The 20,516-nt window shown below is 38.4% G+C and overlaps 2 protein-coding genes across 3 annotated transcripts; both read left to right on the top strand.

The window, feature by feature from the left end:
* Nucleotides 1-1,255: 1,255 nt before the first annotated feature.
* LOC306848350 (matrix metalloproteinase-9-like) lies at nucleotides 1,256-6,701 on the top strand. Its single transcript, XM_079382844.1, has 13 exons — nucleotides 1,256-1,597; nucleotides 1,724-1,962; nucleotides 2,048-2,196; nucleotides 2,281-2,409; nucleotides 3,148-3,321; nucleotides 3,485-3,658; nucleotides 3,743-3,916; nucleotides 3,989-4,144; nucleotides 4,288-4,492; nucleotides 4,605-4,738; nucleotides 4,836-4,986; nucleotides 5,097-5,200; nucleotides 5,287-6,701. Exons 1-13 carry the CDS (start codon nucleotides 1,463-1,465, stop codon nucleotides 5,385-5,387), a joined length of 2,025 nt encoding a protein of 674 aa, XP_079238970.1. The 5' UTR covers nucleotides 1,256-1,462; the 3' UTR covers nucleotides 5,388-6,701.
* A 263-nt stretch (nucleotides 6,702-6,964) lies between these two features.
* Nucleotides 6,965-20,005, top strand: LOC306848349 (zinc finger protein 335-like). Of its 2 annotated transcripts, none has more exons than XM_079382842.1 (28): nucleotides 6,965-7,085; nucleotides 8,904-9,102; nucleotides 9,187-9,439; nucleotides 9,566-9,643; nucleotides 10,713-11,639; nucleotides 11,761-11,904; nucleotides 11,981-12,139; nucleotides 12,251-12,509; nucleotides 12,645-12,822; nucleotides 13,004-13,116; nucleotides 13,315-13,333; nucleotides 13,438-13,554; nucleotides 13,732-13,808; nucleotides 13,917-14,077; nucleotides 14,165-14,382; nucleotides 14,481-14,580; nucleotides 14,703-14,776; nucleotides 15,675-15,958; nucleotides 16,043-16,184; nucleotides 16,279-16,485; nucleotides 16,597-16,739; nucleotides 16,856-16,995; nucleotides 17,142-17,242; nucleotides 17,411-17,497; nucleotides 17,964-18,047; nucleotides 18,257-18,322; nucleotides 18,835-18,940; nucleotides 19,079-20,004. In XM_079382842.1, exons 2-28 carry the CDS (start codon nucleotides 8,911-8,913, stop codon nucleotides 19,198-19,200), a joined length of 4,551 nt encoding a protein of 1,516 aa, XP_079238968.1. In that variant the 5' UTR covers nucleotides 6,965-7,085; nucleotides 8,904-8,910; the 3' UTR covers nucleotides 19,201-20,004. The 2 variants fall into 2 exon arrangements, with proteins under 2 accessions (XP_079238968.1, XP_079238969.1); XM_079382843.1 differs by having other exon boundaries at nucleotides 6,967-7,085; nucleotides 16,046-16,184; nucleotides 19,079-20,005.
* Nucleotides 20,006-20,516: the final 511 nt, after the last annotated feature.

Here is a 20,516-nt window from a genome sequence, read left to right as displayed (position 1 = left end):
ACTGCAGCTGCTGATTCATTATCAAGTGTACATTGAGAGAGGAAATTAATTTTAATGTCCAAAATAGAGACATGCAAGATACATTTAGCAATATGCCACAGGCATGAAGTCTTTCCTGTTTCAGTTTGTGTCACAGTTTATTAATGAACGGATGCGTTTGTTGATGTGTATAACTAGAAAAGGCAATGATATCAGATATTTCGTCAGTGTTTTACATTATAGTGAGGTGTGTGTAACAGAATTTCCCAAAAAACGGACACATACACACATCAGTGACCGAAATTAGTTCACTGATGTGCATCACTTAACAACACTCTTACATCCTCTTTTTTCTGAACCAAACAGCTGATGGCCTCTGCATTTTTTGCAGAAACTAATTTATGGCCATTTATGGTTTAGGGTTTCCTTTGCCTCAGGGCACAAAACTACTCAACCTGCATGTCAACACAGCGCACATGAATACACTTGCACAATATTGTAAGTTAATAGAGCTGTGCTGGCAAGACACCTGCATGTATTCATCATAGCTTCATCAAGGCTGCTGATTATGCAATATGGCTGCTTACCTGGCACTATTTCAGTTTATGGGTTTCCCAAAATTATCAAATATAGAATGAATTTATGCCCATTCACTGTTCTTGACAGGAAATTATCCAAAAACAACTTTCTCTGGTGCTCATTACCTGCATTACCTTCCTCCACTGTGAAAAAAAAAAATCGATTTATATTTTTGTACATTTACACTCATATAACCAACTGCTAAAATGCATAATATATATTTGTTTGTTTGTTTTCCTTAAATACATTTATACTCGTAAAGCATTATTATTTATTTATTTACCCTTATTTTCCATAAATACATGCATACTAATTGCTAAAAATATATACTATTTATTTATTTATATTTCTTGTTCTTAAGTACTTTTATGCTCATGCAACCAATTGCTGAAAAAATCCAGTTGCTAAAATAAGTACTGTTTATTTATTTACTTTTTTACATAAATACAGTCATATACATATAGCCAATTTCTCTAAATTATTTATAGGATATATTTATGTTTATTAAGTGTATTAAATTTATTTCAAAAGTAGCTTTAATTAATACTTATGTTTATATTTATAAATCACAATTTATTTTAAGAAATGTGATTAAAGACAAGACAGTCTTTGTTTATCTTTTTTACGTCTTCAAGCTTAATGTGAGGTTGTTGGAAATCCCCTTCTTTTTTGAATGGATGAAAAGAAAAATCACTCCTTTTCAGTGGGCAAGTGCTAGTAAGTAGGAGTGCTGAAATAACCTACTGGAGGTTGGTGGGTGCTCAGTGACTAAGCCCTAGGGATTACATAAATACTGCCTTCAGGACACCAGAACAGACAGACAGAGCAGGAGAAGAGGAAACAACATTGCTTGTACTTCATCTCCTTCAAAGTCTTTCTTATAGTTTCAAATTTTACTTTAATCATGAGACTTGGAGTCTTTGCGTTTCTGGTTCTTGGAACCTGCTCTTTAAGAGCCTGGTGTGTGCCGCTCAAATCCGTGTATGTGACATTCCCTGGAGATGTGATCAAGAACATGACAGACACACAGCTGGCAGATGTGAGTATATCAAGTTTTTGTTCATGGATTCTCTGGATATTCAGTCATCTGCTTTTGAAATAGTACAGTGCAGTTGATTTTATTATTCTATATGAATTCCTCTCTTATCTAAATTTTTGACTCCAGGAGTACCTGAAGCGTTACGGCTACATAGATGTTCTCCAGAAGAGTGGACTGCAGGCAGTCGTGTCCACTTCTAAAGCACTGAAGAAGCTCCAGAGAGACCTCGGGCTGGAGGAGACAGGCTCTCTTGACCAGCCCACGATTGATGCCATGAAGCAGCCTCGCTGTGGTGTCCCAGACATCCGCAACTATCAGACTTTCGCAGGAGACCTGAAGTGGGATCACAATGATGTTACATACAGGTGGGATATTATCTACATATCTACACTTTGACTACAACACTTGTAATGAACACACTGTAATCCATTGCATTGCTTTGATAAACAGGGTTTTAAACTACTCACCCGACATGGAAGCCTCTTTGATCGATGACGCCTTTGCCAGAGCTTTCAAAGTCTGGAGTGACATTACCCCTCTGACGTTCACACGCCTCTATGATGGCACTGCTGACATCATGATCTCCTTTGGGAAAGATAGTGAGTTGAGTTTTTGTAATAAATTAAAGTATTAAGATTTAACGCTGTTTAATGAATTTGACTGAGCTGTCGTTTTTGTGTCAGATCACGGCGATCCCTACCCCTTTGACGGGAAAGATGGGCTGCTGGCTCACGCCTATCCTCCAGGTGAGGGAATTCAGGGAGATGCCCATTTTGATGATGATGAATACTGGACCCTTGGCTCTGGACCAGGTGAGAGTGATTCTTGATTTATATTTCAATACACCCCATTTTCACTGCATGTATTTAATGTATAAGTTCTTTAAACACCATGTGGCATCATACTGTAACAGTTTCTTGAGATGCACAGTATAACAATAGCTCCCTCTACAGTTTTGTGTGTATAGTGACAGTTGGAGTCTGTACTAAAACATGGTATGTCAAACTGAGATAATATATAAATCTGGGGTAATATTTTAAATGTTAGCTTTGAGTTCCATCCAATATCAATAAAAAAAGCCAATTCATTCATTTTGGGAACATACTGTCTTTATTATTTCTTGTATAGTATTTTGCATATGTAGTATAAATGAGTTCTTATTTATAAAAATGTACAGATCTGTATTAAACTCGGGTATTGTGGTAATATTTTAAATGTTTGCTTTGGGTTCCATTCAATAGCATATAATATCACACTTATAATATCTTTCATATAAATGAGTCTTGTATTTTCAGATTTGTAAACAGAGGTCTGGGTAATATAAAATGTTTGCTTTAGGTTTTTATTCAATAACAGTAAAATAGACATATATATATATATATATATATATATATATATATATATATATATATATATATATATATATATATATATATATATATATATATTAAAAATGTATAACTCACTCAGGTCAGGTCAAAATGTTTACCCCTGTATACCTTGTCTTAAAATTTGTGAAGAAGACAATGACATTGATGTGTTTCTTTCAGCAATTCAAACCCGCTATGGTAATGCAGAGGGTGCAATGTGTCACTTCCCCTTCTTGTTTGAGGGAACATCCTACTCCACCTGCACCACGGAGGGGCGCACAGATGGTCTCCCCTGGTGCGCAACCACTGCAGACTACGACAATGACAAGAAATTTGGCTTCTGTCCCAGTGAGCGTAAGTGTTCCAGTCATGATTTTATGAGGCTTTAATTCCGAAACAGACATTTAAACTGACTCCTTTGGCCTTAAAATGTGGAATTAATGTGACAACATTTCAACAACCACAAGTATTTATTAATATGAGCATGGCTAACATTCTTTTCTCTGTTTTCCCCCAGTTCTCTTCACGTTTGGTGGGAACAGCAACGAAGCACCATGTGTTTTCCCCTTCGTGTTTCAGGGGGGAAAATATGACTCGTGCACCACAGATGGACGAAGTGATGGGTATCGCTGGTGTGCCACTACAGCTAACTTTGACACTGATAAGGAGTATGGATTCTGTCCTAACAGAGGTAAGCAGTACCTTCGTACCTTCAGACTGAACCTGAAACTTTAATGAAGTAAGATATTTTATAATACAATATTTCCCCTCACAGATACAGCTGTAATTGGTGGAAATTCAGAAGGTGAGCCATGCCAGTTTCCTTTCACCTTCCTTGGAACCAAATACTCTTCTTGCACTAGTGAAGGCCGTAGTGATGGAAAACTCTGGTGTGGAACCACCAGCAACTATGACACAGATAAAAAATGGGGATTTTGCCCTGATAAGGGTAAGTGATAATCATCTCCTTCAGACACTATATGAAAGTGAGACATTGGCTAACATGTCTTTTCTCTCACAGGATACAGTCTTTTTCTGGTGGCTGCTCATGAGTTTGGACATGCACTTGGTTTGGACCACTCCAACATCAAAGATGCTCTGATGTATCCCATGTACAAATACGTAGAGGATTTCTCTCTGCATCGTGATGATATCGAGGGCATTCAGTATCTTTATGGTATTTATCCAATTAAACAATCCATCATTTATTGATTTTTAGGATTACTATGCATTTTCTTATTCAAAATTCAAGATTTTTGATGTTGAAACCCAACAGTCTTTTACAATTCTGGTCTTAACTATTTAATTATTTATTTTCAGGACCTAAAACTGGCCCTGATCCCACTCCTCCAGAACCACAGTTCACCACTTCCTCTTCGATTATGCCAACTAAATCCACCCCGAGTGAGAAAACAACCACTGTTTCTACCACAGTACATGTCGACCCTTCACAGGATGCTTGCCAAATCAAGGAATTTGATGCCATCACTGAAATCCAGAAAGAGCTTCATTTCTTCAAGGATGGGTATGAGCTATAACTCTACATATATAGTGTTATGAACTTACAAACACAACTTAGAAAACAAACTTCATTATGCCTTATTTTCAATTACATGTTTCTAAATTCTCTCTCAAAGGCACTACTGGAAGATCTCAGAGAAAGGAGAACGCAAAGGTCCTTTCTTGATATCTCAGAAGTGGCCTGCTCTGCCAGCTGTCATTAACACTGCCTTTGAGGAGCAGCTAACGAAAAAGATCTACTTCTTTGCAGGTACTTATTTACCAGGTTGAGATATTTCGCCATTATTGCCGAACATGTTGAAGTTGATATATAACAGTGCTTTTTCAACTATATCTCACGCACACAGAAAAACAGTTCTGGGTTTATACTGGAAATGAGGTGTTTGGACCACGTAAAATCGAGAAGCTCGGCCTGCCAAGCAACTTGGACAGAGTGGATGGAACTGTGCAGAAAGGAAAAGGCAAGGTGCTCCTGTTTAATGGGGAGAACTTCTGGAGGTATGTGAACGTTGCTTCAGGACTGTAACATGAAAGAGCTGATCGGACCGTGTAAAGCTCTTTAACTGTAGTTTTTCCACAGTATTCTTATCTCTTATTTATTGTCACAGACTTGATGTAAAGGCTCAGATGATAGACAGAGGATTCCCACGATTCACTGACTCCGTTTTTGGTGGAGTGCCCATTGATTCCCATGATGTGTTCCTCTACAAGGGTAAGTAAAAATGAATGGTCTAAAATAGTTCATAAAGTCTGATTTATGTGATCAAGCAAATGACATTTGTTTCTGCTATTTTTTAGGATTCTTTTATTTCTGCCGGGAGAATTTCTACTGGAGAATGAATGCCAGAAAGCAGGTTGACCGAGTGGGTTATGTGAAGTACGACCTCCTAAAATGCTAAGATGTGCAGTCGCTGTGCAGTGAAAACATCCAACATCCTAACCTGATGACAGAGCCCTTTTTAATAGGGAAACCATTTCTCTTCAGTGTAAAATGTAGTGAGGAAGACACAGACAGAATGTATTAAATTTAAAGTCTCTGTTATGGGGACTTTGACTTTAACTGTTATAGGAAAAGAACTGTTTTAACACTGCAATTATCTTAGGCACATGAAACGGATGTTAGGCGTATTTGTCTCTTAGCTTTAACATGGTCATATAATTTATTTCAGCTTACTATATAACTGCTTTGTCCATGATGAGTTTCTTAACAGCACATTAAGAGAAACTATAATCTTGTTCTGTCAAACTACAACGAGGCATTGCCAGTCTAATTCTAGGAGTTAACTTTGTTTGTAAATGTATGAGTGGAGTCACTTCAGGAACATTGTAGCCTAAATGCATTTGTTGTCAACAAAGCATCCATTCTCTGTGTATTGACCCCACTCACATGTTTTTCTAAGCAAAGGTTTATTTTTAGCCTTGGAGCTAATATTGAGATGTTATTTAGCCCAGATTTTGGCATATTGTGAAATCATTTGCCTGGTGTAAATGATAATATTAATATTATTAATTTAATTTTCCACATTCCACTTATTTATATTTGTATTTGTTTGTTGCATTGTTTATGATTACTCAATAAATGTGTAAACAAGACCATTCAATCCTTGTGCAACTGCTTATTATATCTAGACAAAGATTCATATTTGAAAATGCAGCAAAATATTGAATTTGATCTATGTTTTCACAAGGTTAGAACGCTGTAGTTCTTTAATATTCAAACTATAATTACTGCAGACTATTTTAAACTGTTGCCACACTAGGACTAGAAAGTCTCATATTTTTAGGTATGCAGTATAAATTAATGTAAACATTTACACAATCACACACACGCCCATTTCATATAAAAGTTATAATTTTAAAGATAGTCGCTCATAAATACAGACACAAGAAATTACGTTACAATTATTTAAATTGTCACTAGTGCTTATGAGGAATGTAATAAACATGTCATTTCAGCGAGACTTCTGTTGATCTTACCGATTTCACCGTAAGAGACAATGCTAAAACAAGTGAAAAAGATGTTTATGTTGGAGTAATCCAAAATCTTACCGATTACATTGTTACATTGGTTATTGGCTATTTCCTGTTATTTTGTTTCATTACCTGTGTCCTGTCCTGTTACTGTCTTTCTGTTGCACTGTGGAGCTTCTGTCACTACAACAAATTCCTTGTATGTGTAAACATACTTGGCCAATAAAGCTCATTCTGATTCTGATTCTGAAATGATAAACGAGAAGATAAACAACCGGTGTCATATTAATCCGCGAGACACTCAGTGGTTTCATCCTCTGAGAGCAATTAGTTCTTCTGTTCACAACATTATTTGACAAAACACTTAAAAGATGAAGTGAGATGTTCGATATTTATGTTCTCTACATAGAACATCACATTTAAAATAAATCTCTCGATACATTATAAATCAGATTAAAGGTTTCTCCCTGTGACAGATAAATGAGTTCCGGTCAGCTTTGAGGACAGGAAGCGAGGAGACGCTGATGGCGCCCGACTAGAAACCATTACCAACCATTCGCTTTCAAATATCTATTTTATTTCGCCTCATTCGCGAGCGTGAGGAGCAAAATACTCTTCCATTCAAGGTAAGAAAAAATCGTAGCTCAAAATAATGGTGTCGAACTGTGTACAAATACAGTTTCTCCCATGATGGGCAAGAGAAAAATATTCGGGCGAACTGGCTCTCCCTGCTCGCGCAGGCCCTCGAGGTCCCCGAGCGGTTCTTCATATCGCCTGAGCGGAAAAAAATAAACTCGCAGCGGCGGGAGGAAAAATGGCGCTGCGCGAGCAGGCAGAAGGAAGGGCAGCATATACACGCGCTTAGTATAGAGATAGAAACGAGTAGAGTGTAGCCCACGGTCCATGAGAGGACTGAAATGTTATTGGTGTCTAATGTAGTGAAATTTTTTCATAAAATTGTTGGTGTGCGTCGCATCAGAACGTGATATGTTGAGCAAGGACAAATACCCTTTTGTCCTTGATAAGTTTGAGTCAAGTGAAAGATTTTATGTCCCAACCACAGCTAGTTGGGTGTTTTGGTGGGGAGGGATTGATGTCCGTTGAGGACATGCGAGAAATCAAATGTTTTGGATGATGTTTTCTGTTATTTAAATGAATTTAATGGGAGACCATGCTGGCTTGTGGTTTTGCTGGTAAGCTTATAATGTGCTTGCGTGACCTAAAGGTGTCTTCACAAGAAAACTGTATTCATCCTCTGGGGGAATTTGACACTAACTTACAGCAGTAGACATACATCACAGAGTAGGAAACAACAATACAACACAAAATATTTTAAAAACAAATACTCTGTGATGCAATAAATATTTAGAAAATTCTAGTTTATTAAGAAAAATCTAGTTGCTACTTGATTGCAACAAGGCTTTTGTGCAAATTCGGCAGAAAATATGCAAGTGGATCTGTCCGGTTAACACTGAATGAAAGAAAATAGGTTATTTAGTTTTTTAACATAGGTTTTTATTTTCATAGCTCACAGATTAGCGCAACACATATATAATTATAGAAAAAAAATGATATAGAAACCCACTGAATCTCCAGTATAATATGATTTTAACAAATCTATTTTTTGTACATACACTATATTGCCAAAAGTATTGGGTCACCCCCTTTTAATGAACATGTTTGACTACTTTAGTAATTTCCATGAGTACAAATGTTAATGTTTAAGCATATAAAGATATTCTAGGGAATTGTGTGCTTCTAATTTTATAGCAACAGTTTGGACAGGACCCTTTTCTATTCTAACATGACAGTGCCTCTGTGTATAAGACATGGTTCAAAAAGACATGATTGATTCAGTCAGTGTGGAAGAACTTGACTGGTCTGCAGAAAGCAAAGTCCTGATACCAGCTGAACACCTCTGGTGTGACTTTAAATGCAGACCTTGAGCCAAAAACTCATCACTAAACACCAATGACTTGTATAGACACTATAAGGACAAAAGTGTTGGGACACCCCCTTCTTTAGAACAGAAGGCACTAACAAAACTGTGGCAACAAAGACCAGTCAAGTTCTTCCACACTGACTGAATCAATCATGTCTTTTTGAACCGTGTCTTATACACAGAGACACTGTCATGTTAGAATAGAAAAGGGTCCTGTCCAAACTGTTGCTATAAAATTAGAAGCATACAATTCCCTAGAATATCTTTATATGCTTAAACATTAAGATTTGTACTCATGGAAATTACTAAAGTAGTCAAACCTGTTCATTATATTACAAAATTATGTTTCTACATCAAAATTAATTTAAAAAAAATGTTTCAATAAAATGATTACTTCATTACACTTTATGCGCTTGCCATCACTCATGCCCTTGCATGTATCATTCAGAATGCAATGTCCACGTTAGTTCTGCTTTACTGAGTGAAAGCCACTTTCCCACAGAGCAGAGATGGACTCTGAGGAGATGGAGGTGGAGAGCAGCAGTGATGTGGGGCATTCTGGGATGGAGGAGCCGTCAGAGAGCGGCATGGGCATGGAGTCTTCAGAAGCCATGTCTGCCGATAGCAGCGACGCGGCGGCTCCTCCTGCCCTGGCCCCAGAATCAGACTGTCACGTAGGACAGAGCTCTGAGGGACTTGTGGTAAGACAAACAACCCACGCATTTATATCTCCGCATGTTAGTGTGTAATTCATATCAAGGTTATTTTCTTGACTTGCACTTTAGGTTTTTATCCCAGAGACGAGCTCCAGTACAGATGTGCGAAGAATTCATCTCCCAGACTCCTCTTCTGTCGCGCAGTCAACCAGTGTTTCCAGCGTCTCAACAGTGACACAGTCTGTCCAGGTTCTGGTCCACTCCAGCGCTGTTTCTGAAGGAGGAATGATGGTTTCTGATTCCACTGCTTCCACATCCTCAGATCTCGGCTCAGCTATCGACAAGATCATCGAATCCACCATTGGACCTGACATTATGAATGGTAGAAAAACCTCTTACCTCTTCTTTTTTTTAATCACAGCCAAGGTATTAAATATGGTAGACATCGTCTTCTTTATGTATATGTAGTATTCAATGTCAATACTGTGTTTCTGTGCCAATTTTACAGGATGCATTGCAGTTACGAGCGCAGAGGATGGCTGTGCAGAGACCACACAGTATCTGATACTTCAAGGTCCTGATGATGGTGAGAAAGATCCCTAGAGTTCAAAGTCAAGGGCTGTATGTAGAGTCACTTACTCTATAAGTAGGTGCTTCTTTTAACTTCTTTAAAGTGATTAAAAAGTATGTTCTATATAGTATGAATGTGTGTAGTATGATTGTAATCCGGGCATGACCTACAATGTCACTTTACTGACATTCACAAATCCTCTCCCATGGCCTCATGGGATAGTAAACTGTCCATCAGATGTGCACTTCAGAATCTCACCGGGAAGTAGTAGGGTGTCTGGGTACTTTTCACCTGCTATTTTATGAATACTGTGAATTTGGACATACTACTTTTTTCACATACAGTTTTTCACCTGCACTCTATGGTTGTTGGGAAACAAAACAAGCTTTTAAATAAGATAAAATAAAAAAGAATCATAATATATTTATTATATTAATAAGTCACCTCCAAACTTGTGGAATTCTTTTTTTCTTTTTTAAGTATAATCAAATTTGTGGACAATGGTGGTTTTGGAGTCAGAGAGGTTGACAATCACTGTGCTAAAAGACCATTGCCTGTCCCACAAAAAATACAAATCATATGAGCTTTGAACAACAAGAGCATTAATAGATTATGGCTGATTTTTCATTTTTGGCTAAACTATCCCTACATCCTACATGGTGCTGTCAATATTTATATTGTAGTAAAATTCCCTTTTTTTCTTGTTCTTGTCATAATCTGTGTGACTACTCTAGATTTTAAATGCATAAATTGTCAATTAGTATATTATTTGACCAAAATGTGCTAGTAGTAATTTTTCTCCCCATCCTTCCATTCTAAACCTATATGAAAAAAACACGTTAGTAATTTTGGTAACTAAACTGTTTCAGTTCCCATTGAGTTCCCATTGAATGGACAAAAATGCAATAGAAGTCAATGGGAACCGAAACTCTTTAGTTACCAACATTCTTCAAAATATCTTCATTTTTTGTTCCATAGAAGAAATGCATACATGTTTGGAACAACATGAGGGAGAGTACATAATTTTAAAATAGGGTAGTTTTTGGATATTCAATTAGCCATTTCCTTTGTTCACTGTGTATAGGAGCTCCTATGGTGGCTCAGATGTCGTCTTCTGCTCTGTCAAGCCGCATTGCCATTGAAGCCCTTGCCGATGGACCTACCTCCACTTGCCTGGATCAGGCAGACCTGTCAGAAAACGCACAGGGCAGCATGGAACCCGACCAACCTGGACACTCCGGATACCTTGAGCACGACGACGGCAGCAGCAGCTGCAGCCGCCCAGACCAGCCGCAGCACTCCCAGTACATAGAGTGCAGTGGAGTAGATGACCCGGACCAAACCAGGGAGGCTCGGTACATCGAGTGCTCAGGAGCCGAACCTGACCAGACCCCACGTCATTCAGGGGTCACCAACTACAACGTGGCAGACTCAGAAGAACCTCTAGGGCGTTACGCAGCAGAGTGCAGCGGTACAAACAGTAGCCCTCAGAGATGCTCATTTCGCTCCTCCCGGTACATCGTAGAGTGCAGTGATGGCTATTTGGATTACGGTGCCGAGGGTGTGGAGCGGCCGCAGCATTCACGTTACATAGACAGCAGCATGGATGACAGGGAGCACGTCTCGGCATCAGAGCAGGAAGGAAGTGTGTTAGAAGATCCCCAGCACTCCTACTTACCACATGGCTCGCTATATGCCGACGAGGGGGCTGTTCAGCACTCACTGGCTGACACAGTGGGATCCCAGCTCACTGATCAAATGGACTGCAATGATAACTTGCCTGGCCCATACATAAGTAGCAGTGGGACCTATTCCACCCACCCAAAGCCCGATGTGGTGGAGTCTGGGGTGGTGGATGAGCCTGGGCACAGAACCCCAGATATGGCTGAGCTAGAGGAAATGATGGAGGTGGTGATCGTACAGCAGTTTAAGTGTAAGATGTGCCCATATAAAAGTGTCTCCAAGGATACGCTCATCAACCACATGAGAGACAAACACTTTAAACCACCAGGTAAAGTAGGAGGTGTTAATTTTTTCATTTTCAAATGTTTTCTTTGTTTGTGAGCCTATTTTCAAAAAAAGTGGAGTGTTCCTTTAAGTTTCTCTTGTTCAGAATGTGCTTTCGCATGTAGGTGGTCCGGACCAAAAGAAACGTGGACGGGGACGTCCTCGAAAATCCGAAAGCAGGGCGCGAGCGTTCTCTGTGGTCAAGAAGGAGGAGCTACCAGAAGAGGAAGAAGATGACATCATTGATGCAGGTGCTCTTGATGATCAAGGTTAGTGAAGACCAGTTTGCGTACTCTGTATTTAATTTCCTGTTTTTTTTTTTATTTATCTGCATTTTGCATTTAGGTGACAGTGATTATAAGCCAGCTGATGAAGAGGCCAGGTCCAGATTGGCTTCCAGTCACAGCACTCCACCTCCTTCCTGCTCTTCATCATCTTCCTCTACCTCACGGAAACGGCCCCGCAGGGCGGTGGGGCCACCCCGCAAATTCCTTCCTGACTCAGGTTAGTGTTACTTCAGCTTTTTAGGTCTACGAAGTATAATAAAATATTTAAAAATATATATAACTTGCATAGGTCTGAGATAACTCTTATTTTCACCTGTGTATAAAACAGAGTCTCCAGCAGCAACTCAAACAAGCAATGCAGGGGACCCTCAAGCTCCTGAAGAAGCAAGTTCCTCTGGATTGGAGAATGGATCTTCCTCTCTATCCAATGGGTCAGCAATGGAACCAGCTGTCAGCCAGTCAGATTCAGAAAACAAAGATCCCTCATCAAACACAGGCCCTGATGACCTGGAGTTTTTGCCCAAAAAAAGAGGCAGACCTTCTAAACGATTCCTTCAAAAGAAGTACAAAAAGTACATGAATCGCAAGTAAGTAGTGCCTGCACTACTCTTTGACCATCCACAACATTTGATTAATTAGACTTGTCTGTTTGACACAAAATTATATCTTAGAAAACCTTTTCCATTTAAAACACATTCTGTTTCATTCATCTTCTTTTTAAGCAAGTACTACAGATCCCTTAAGCCCCTGCTAAGACCTCATAATTGCTGGATCTGTGGCTCTCGCTTTCTGTCGCAAGAGGATCTCCGATTCCATGTGGATTCTCACGAGGGAAATGACCCTGAACGCTTTAAGTGCCTGCAGTGCAGCTACCGCTGCAAACGGTGGTCCTCACTAAAGGTAAGAAGTAGAGTCCTTCATCTGACAATCCATAAATCCATAAAAACTGTATTTTATTCACTTTCATTAGTTAAAGAAACTTTTAAAGAACAATTTTTAATGTATTTTAAATGTTTGTATAATATGTGCTAATATCAAAATAAATGTATATAACTATAAAATTGATGTATGTGTCCTATAGGAGCACATGTTCAATCATGAAGGTACAAAACCATACAAATGTGAGATGTGTGATTACTCCAGTGTTTATAAGAAAGACGTGATCCGGCACTCAGCTGTCCACAACAAAAGCAAGTAAGAATTGAGCATGTCTCCTTTTCATCAATCACTCCTCATGAATTTTATTTTTTCAAACCCTTGAGGTTGTCTATGATAGTGTGCTTTTAAAATATTTTTGTCTGTCCTCTTGAAATTGTAAAATATTGAAATTTAAAATTCACATATGACAAATTATTATAGTATAAATTAATGTTCTTGTTTCTTCTCTTTCAGGAGTCGAAAGACAGATATGGTAAGATTCAAGATGTGACATGATGTATCAGTTTAAGTTAGCTTTGAGTGGTTTGATGAGGAAAAGTTTTAATGCAACAGCAGTCTTGCATCAATCCTTCACAGGTTCCCAAAGTGTCTGAGTTTCCATGCCCCATCTGCTGTCGTGTATATCCCATGCAGAAACGCCTGACGCAGCACATGAAGACACACAGCACAGAGAAACCTCACATGTGTGACAAGGTAAAGTTCTTGTATGTAGCTAGGTGTGTGAATTTTGTTAAACTAGTTTTGATGAATCAGTGAAAAATCTAAGCAGCACTGATAAAAAATACAGTCTGTACAGTCTATATTGGTTCACAATGGTTTTGTGAAATGCAGCTCTGGATATTTGCTATGTTCACGCTTTTTGCTTTTCAGTGTGGGAAGTCCTTCAAGAAGCGCTACACTTTCAAAATGCATCTTCTCACGCACATACAGAACTGTGGCAACAGCACGTGAGTGAGATGTCAGGATGTCAGTGTAACTGTCTGTTCCTCTTAAAAACTGAACTCCACTGGTTAACATAATATAAAGGCAACTATTTTTCTCCTCTCCTGTGTCAGGTTTAAATGTGAGTTCTGTGAGTACACCTGCAATGACAAGAAGCACCTGCTTAATCACCAGCTGTCCCACACCAATGACAAACCATTCAGATGTGAAGAGTGCAAATACTCTACGAGTAAAGAGGATTTCCTGCTGTCCCACATTGCCATTAAACACACTGGTGAGTTATATAACGTTTAAGAATGTTTAAATGTTGGTTGTAGAAAGCTTTCCTGATCATATCTGTCCATCTTTACCCAATGACCAGGTGAAAAGCCCTTCTCATGTGACATGTGCCACTTCACAACCAGACACAGGAAGAACCTGCGGCTGCATGTGCAGTGTCGGCACCCCGAGGCCTTCGATGAGTGGAGCCGATCCCACCCAGAGGAGCCAATTCGCCGGCACCAGACGTCTGTTTTCTCTGTGCAGCAGATTGAGGAACTGAGATTACAGCATGAAACCCAGGAATTTCAAGGGACCATTGTACGTACATAGATATGCATTTTGATGTCCTTGTATTTATCAGAATGGAAGAAAATATCAGCATCCATGTATATATAATATTTGTTTTACATCTAAAGGTAACAGTGGACCCCATTACTCTCCAGACCATGGAGTCCATAGGGAAAACATCTGTATCTCAAGATGCACTGGGAAACACTACCATCATTTATGAGCAAGGTTAGTAGAAAATTTATCAGTGATTGGAGCACACCTAAAATATATGGTGTGATTATGAATTAATCTATACATATTTCATCTTTCACCTTATTAATATACAGTGTTACATTTGATCCTCACAGCCCAGACTACAGACCTCTCAGCCCAAAATGCTCTAGATCTGCTGCTGAACATGAGTAACGCCAGAGAACTGCAGGTACTGTGCTGACAGACTCACATCATCTACTGGGATATAAAATACTGTTAGAAATGTATAATGTGTTTGACATTTATTGGACGAAGAGGTACCAGTAAGTGAACTAAAGTCATATCTATAAAAGTAAAATCTCAATTTGGAAATTTTTGAATGATACTAATTTTAACAACAAAACTATAGGCCAATAAAACGACAAAACTATAGGCCAATACTGGTTTGTATGCAATCAAATCACTGTTTTGCCTTTGAATTGTGCTTTAAAATGTGCAGATTTCAGAGACACCCCTACAAAAGGCAAAACCAAAAAGCTATTTTAGTGTTACATTCATAATATAATAACAGTAATATATATTAAGTACTTTCAATTGAACATATCTGGATTGGATCTGTTAGGTGAAAGTTTAACGGGCCTAGAAAAACACAATAAAAGAAAAGTAATATTGTTATATAAGTTTGTTATATTTGTACTATAACAATAAGCAATAAAAATGTTATAGAAAACAATAAAACATTTTGTGATAGTATTACAAAGTATAAATTATCGACTGAAAGTTCAGTTTAGCAGAAACTGTGCTACTTTGTCAGAAAAAGGGGCAAGTTTTCTTGTTTTTTCTTCTTTTCTTGTTTTTCTTTTAATGCATGTATACATAGACTTCATGAGTACAAAACATCAGACATACTTTACACATAGGAATTTTATTTTAGGTTAAGGAATTCTATTTCAGATAATGTACAATGCAATGAATACTATATCAGCCATAATAATGAGATCTGCCTTTTTATGATTATAGCTTATTTGTTCAGCTGTATCTCTAACAATCATCACCATGTTAAACTGAAATTATATTACTGTATTATATCTATCAATATTTTTATTTTTTGTGATCACTCTTCTCAGGTGGCAGTGTTGAAACCAGATGGTAAGACCCTGGAGACGGGGTCATGGACCGGAGCTGATTCTGGGAATGAGGGCTCATCCTTGCAGCCTCAAAAGCTCGTCACATTCCATGTGTCAGAGAACGGGGACACTCTGGTGCAGGAGGCGTTTGAGACAGCTACAGAGACCGTGGAGCAAGAGGAGACAACGGATGTGTCGCAGGAGGTGACACAGATTGGCATTGGTACATACGAGGGAGCAGATTTCAGTGTGGTGGAGCAGGCCTCTGAAGAGACAGCACACAGGTACTACTGACTGTCAAAAACAGCAACTCTAATTCCTTTTGATGACATATAAATCCTTTAAGATGATGCATGTGTGTTTGGCAGCAGTTTAGAGGAACCCTCAGCAGAACCTCAGGTCATGGAAGTGAGCACCGAGCCCTTGTCCATCTCTACACCTCTCAAAGAGAATAAAGAGAAGTTTTTTTTGAGCTCAGGCTTGACAGATGGAGTCCTCCAGCAGGTAGAGGTGAGACTCGGTTTTTTACTTCTCAGATAGAATAACCAGTTGTGTTCCTTGTTTCCCAATGGAAAGATTAATTGACAGAATTCTCCTCCTGCAGCTAAGCAGTGAAGCTCCATGTTCCCCTCCTCTGTGTCCGTCACCCCCTTCTCAACAGCTCAACACCAAACGCTTCTCCTGCCGCATCTGCATGGAGGCTTTCCACGGCCGCTCGGACATGGAGAACCACAAGAGGGCGCACATAGACCCCAAAACATTCAAATGCCCCGACTGTGAATTTACAGCACCTTCTTGGCCAGAAGTCAAGGTGTGTTGGTCATATGGTTTGAGTTTTAATTCAGTATCTATCTGACCTCTACAAAACCATTTTTGTTGTATTAAATGCTTTTTTATAATATATTTAATTTTACAATCCTAGTCTCACATGGCCATGCATGCATATTTGAGGCCTCATAAATGCAACAGCTGCAGTTTTGCCTCTAAAAACAAGAAGGACCTGAGACGCCACATGATGACACACACCAACGAAAAGCCTTACGCCTGTCAAGTCTGTGGCCAGAGGTAAGGGAGCAATTGAGAAATGATCTTTAAAATGATAATAGAATTGATTTATCAGGGAATTTGTGCTGCTTAGATTACTGGTTATACAACACTTCCACTACTTCCTCCTCTTTAAGGTTTAACCGTAACGGCCATCTGAAGTTCCACATGGAGAGGCTTCACACTCAGGAACCCTCGCCCCGTAAAACCCGCTCTGTCCCCTCTCAGCAGACCATCATCGTTAACAGTGATGAAGAGGCTTTAGCCACACTGCAGAGTAAGTGCCGACTCTCATAGTGAGATTGTATGTTGTTTATATAGAAATAATGGATTCACACAGCCCTATTCTGATTATTTGACATGTCTTGTCAAAGTCATTTTCACTTATGCCTTTATAATATTTATTTTTCCTGTGTTGTTCAGATCTGCAGGCAGGTCAGGCAGTCATCAGTCCGGAGAGGTTGCAGCAGACTTTGGGTCAGGAACACATCATTGTGGCTCAGGATCAGACTCTTTCTGACCAGGTATTGTACTTTTGCACAATGCACACAGTCTCATTCTCATCCTCTATATGATGGACACTTTTTTGGCCAACAGAGCAGCTTGTTAATATTTAATGTATGTATAATACAGAAGATTTTATATTCAGGTTTTCGCATTTTGCACGTTTTTGACAATTTTACATTTCTCAGGAGGAGGCAACCTATATTCAGCAGATCACAACAGTAGATGGACAGACGGTACAGCACTTAATGACTGGAGACAATCAGGTCACTGAGGTACAGTTTGGGGGGTTTTTAAGTAAAAGAAGTTAAAGCTTACATACAGTAAAGACATTAAATTGAGCAAAAGCAAGTGTAAAGACATTTATAATGTTACAAAAGATTTCTATTTCAAATAAATGCTGTTCTTTTTAACTTTACATTCAACAAAGAATCCTGAAAAATAAAATCCACATAAATATTAAGCAGCACAACTGTTTTCAACAATGATAATAATAATAAGCCAATTCAGCATATTAGAATGATTTATGAAGCATCATGTGACACTGAAGACTGGAGTAATAACTGCTTACAATCCAGATTTGCCATTGCAGAAATAAATTACATTTTAATACATTATATAAAAATCCTTAAAAAAATCCTTTGGAACTGTAGTGTGCATTATGTGTGTGATAAGCAAACACATTCAAGACCTTCATTTGAACTTGTGTTCCGTGCCCTCTTCTGTCCTGTATTTTCTCAGGTCCAGTATATCATCTCTCAGGATGGAGTTCAGCACCTGCTTCCGCGGGAATATGTGGTGGTATCTGATGGAAACCACATTCAGGTTAGTATGTGCTCTTTCCATCATTCATAACTCAAGGGTCCAGAATTCCTCATGGTTGTTGATGAACAGTTCTCTGATGGCTGTGAACTGAGTCTTGTCAGACTCACCTGATCTCTTATTGCAGCCTGAAAAGCATTTTCATTATCATTTGTGGTCTGTAGGATGTTATATTTATCATGATGACAAAGAATTCTGATTGTGGATTGCAGATGGAGGATGGACGGATCGCTCACATTCAGTATGAGCATGACGGGACGTTTCTGCAGGAGCAACAGGTTGAGCCCAGAGCAGATTACACAATTTTTTTATGTTACAGTTTATATTATGCTGCATTCAGAAAAGCATTTATTTGATCAAAAATAGACAGTAAAACAGTAATATTATAAAAAATTATTACAATTTAAAATAACTGTTCTGTTTGGTCAATTTTATAAATTTTTTAAATGTAATTTATTCCTGTAATGTAGCTGAATTGTCAGTAGTAGTAATCATTCTAACATATGTATTTAAAACCGTGCTTAATATTTTTATTTACATTTTTTCAGTATTCTTTAATGAATAGAAAGTTGAAAAGAACAGAATTTAATGAAATAGTAATATTTTTTAACAATTTAATAACTGTCACATTTGATCAATTTAAAGCACCATTCATTTGTATCATTGATTTCTTAAAAAAAATAAATTTCTCTACATTACCTAACTGGATTTAACAGTGAAAATGAATGTAATGCATAATGTGTTTATTTACACTGATTCATGAATAAATCTCTTGCTTGTTGTGTGTTAGATTGCTCTATCTCAGGATGGACAGATCCAGTACGTCCCCATCACTGCCGAGCAGCAGGTTGTCGCCCCTGAGGACCTGGAGGCAGCCGCCCATTCGGCAGTCACTGGTATGACCTTACACCTTCACACTTTCCTAGGAGTTTTATTCACTCAAAAAACCAAGAAGAGAACGTTTTAATGCTACAACCTTCTGGTGATGTTTAAGAGAATCAGAGTTGATGTAAGTGATGTGTGTGTGTGTGTAGCTGTTGCAGATGCAGCCATGGCTCAGGCTCAGACGGTTTACACCGAGGCCACACCTGAACAACTGGAGCAGCTGCAGCAGCAGGGCATCCAGTATGACGTCATCACTTTTACTGAGGAGTAGAAACAAGACACACACGACACAGATCATCTGAGGCTTGTCTCAGAAGACTGCAGTGGACTCTGCAAACTCTGACGATCACAAGTAACAGTTGTCTTCTTCCAGAGTTATTCAGTTAGAGGGTGAATGTACAGTTAGATCCTAAAATCCTCTCTGAAAATGATACGACTCATGCCTTTGTAAATATTTAAAGCAATTTATCTTTGTGTGCCTACTATGTTTTGCCTTGTAAAGAAAAAGAAACACAAAAGCCAAGAGCTGCCTGTATAGAAAATCCCTGTATTTAATTCTATGTGTCGCTGTGATGTGCTACGATGGATGCTGCTTCAGTGACGTGTGGAAACAGTAGACCGGAGGATTGATGTCACATTGTTATGAAACGGTTCCTAGCTGTAGCTGAAGTGCTTATAAAGGAGGGTTGATGATTTGTTTTCATTTTGCGTGAAATGTACTGTTTCATCATTAGCTTCTTATGTTTTAGAGATTTGTTTTTCTTTCAGATGGCTACAGAAAGGAACTTAAAATGCATACCAAATAAATCACGACCTCTTTATCTGAACTGATGGTTGGTTTTCTTGAAGTCATCATGCTACAGTTCAGCTTTTACAAAGATATTGGAAATGATAATAGGGAATGGAGTGTAATAGAATATGAAAACATGTAACATTAATTGAACTTGTGTACATTATTAAGACATCTTGCTGATTTTTCAAGAGCTTTTTCAAGAAGACATGAATACCAAGCTGTCTTAGGTTAGAAGAAATTCAGATGAACTTGTGATCAAATGAAAGTGTTAATCTCTTCTGCATTTGCATCTGCTTTTATGCTCTGCACCAAAGATCAGGTCCATCCCAATTAAAAGGTGGGTTTTGTTCACTTGGTTGTGACTTCAGTTTTAAAATTGAATGTATGTTAACGTGTAATGTTGTGGACTGTCATTGTATTATCATTACGGTAAATGCAATTTTCATTTGTTTTACAGACCACCAGGGTGGAGTGGATATGACTTTCTATTGTATTCAATCAATTTGCAGATGTAAGTATTAAATTTAACCCTGCATATTTATTTAACAGCGGTGATGAATCTTCTGTGGATGAGACCTTTACTGTTTCCAAAATAAAAAATTTTTTGTTAATAAGTGCTTGATTAACAAATACATTTTAACAACACCATCTGACAACGAAACAAGGCGAGATTTCCTGTTGATTTTATTTATTTATTTTTCTCGGGTGTTCGGCATGGTCTTGTATTTCAATAGTTTGTTTCTCGATTTGAAAAGAGATTAAAATAAAATTTAAGAGCCAGTCCAGCTTTTTGG

The sequence above is a fragment of the Barbus barbus genome (genome assembly GCF_936440315.1).
Source record: "Barbus barbus genome assembly, chromosome: 28".
Lineage (NCBI taxonomy): Eukaryota > Metazoa > Chordata > Actinopteri > Cypriniformes > Cyprinidae > Barbus > Barbus barbus.
The sequence above is the reverse complement of the archived record's forward strand: the minus strand, read 5'-3'. Positions and strand labels throughout refer to the sequence as shown.

What these genes read in the sequence shown, in the direction of transcription:
- LOC306848350 (XM_079382844.1), top strand. Translation starts at nt 1,463, where the DNA reads ATGAGACTTGGAGTCTTTGCGTTTCTGGTTCTTGGAACCTGCTCTTTA. An exon ending in GACCCTTGGCTCTGGACCAG is followed by an intron (nt 2,410 to 3,147) that starts GTGAGAGTGATT and finishes TGTTTCTTTCAG; the next exon opens with CAATTCAAACCCGCTATGGT. An exon ending in TGGCTTCTGTCCCAGTGAGC is followed by an intron (nt 3,322 to 3,484) that starts GTAAGTGTTCCA and finishes GTTTTCCCCCAG; the next exon opens with TTCTCTTCACGTTTGGTGGG.
- LOC306848349 (XM_079382842.1), top strand. Translation starts at nt 8,911, where the DNA reads ATGGACTCTGAGGAGATGGAGGTGGAGAGCAGCAGTGATGTGGGGCAT. An exon ending in AACGGTGGTCCTCACTAAAG is followed by an intron (nt 12,823 to 13,003) that starts GTAAGAAGTAGA and finishes TGTGTCCTATAG; the next exon opens with GAGCACATGTTCAATCATGA. An exon ending in CATTGCCATTAAACACACTG is followed by an intron (nt 14,078 to 14,164) that starts GTGAGTTATATA and finishes CCCAATGACCAG; the next exon opens with GTGAAAAGCCCTTCTCATGT.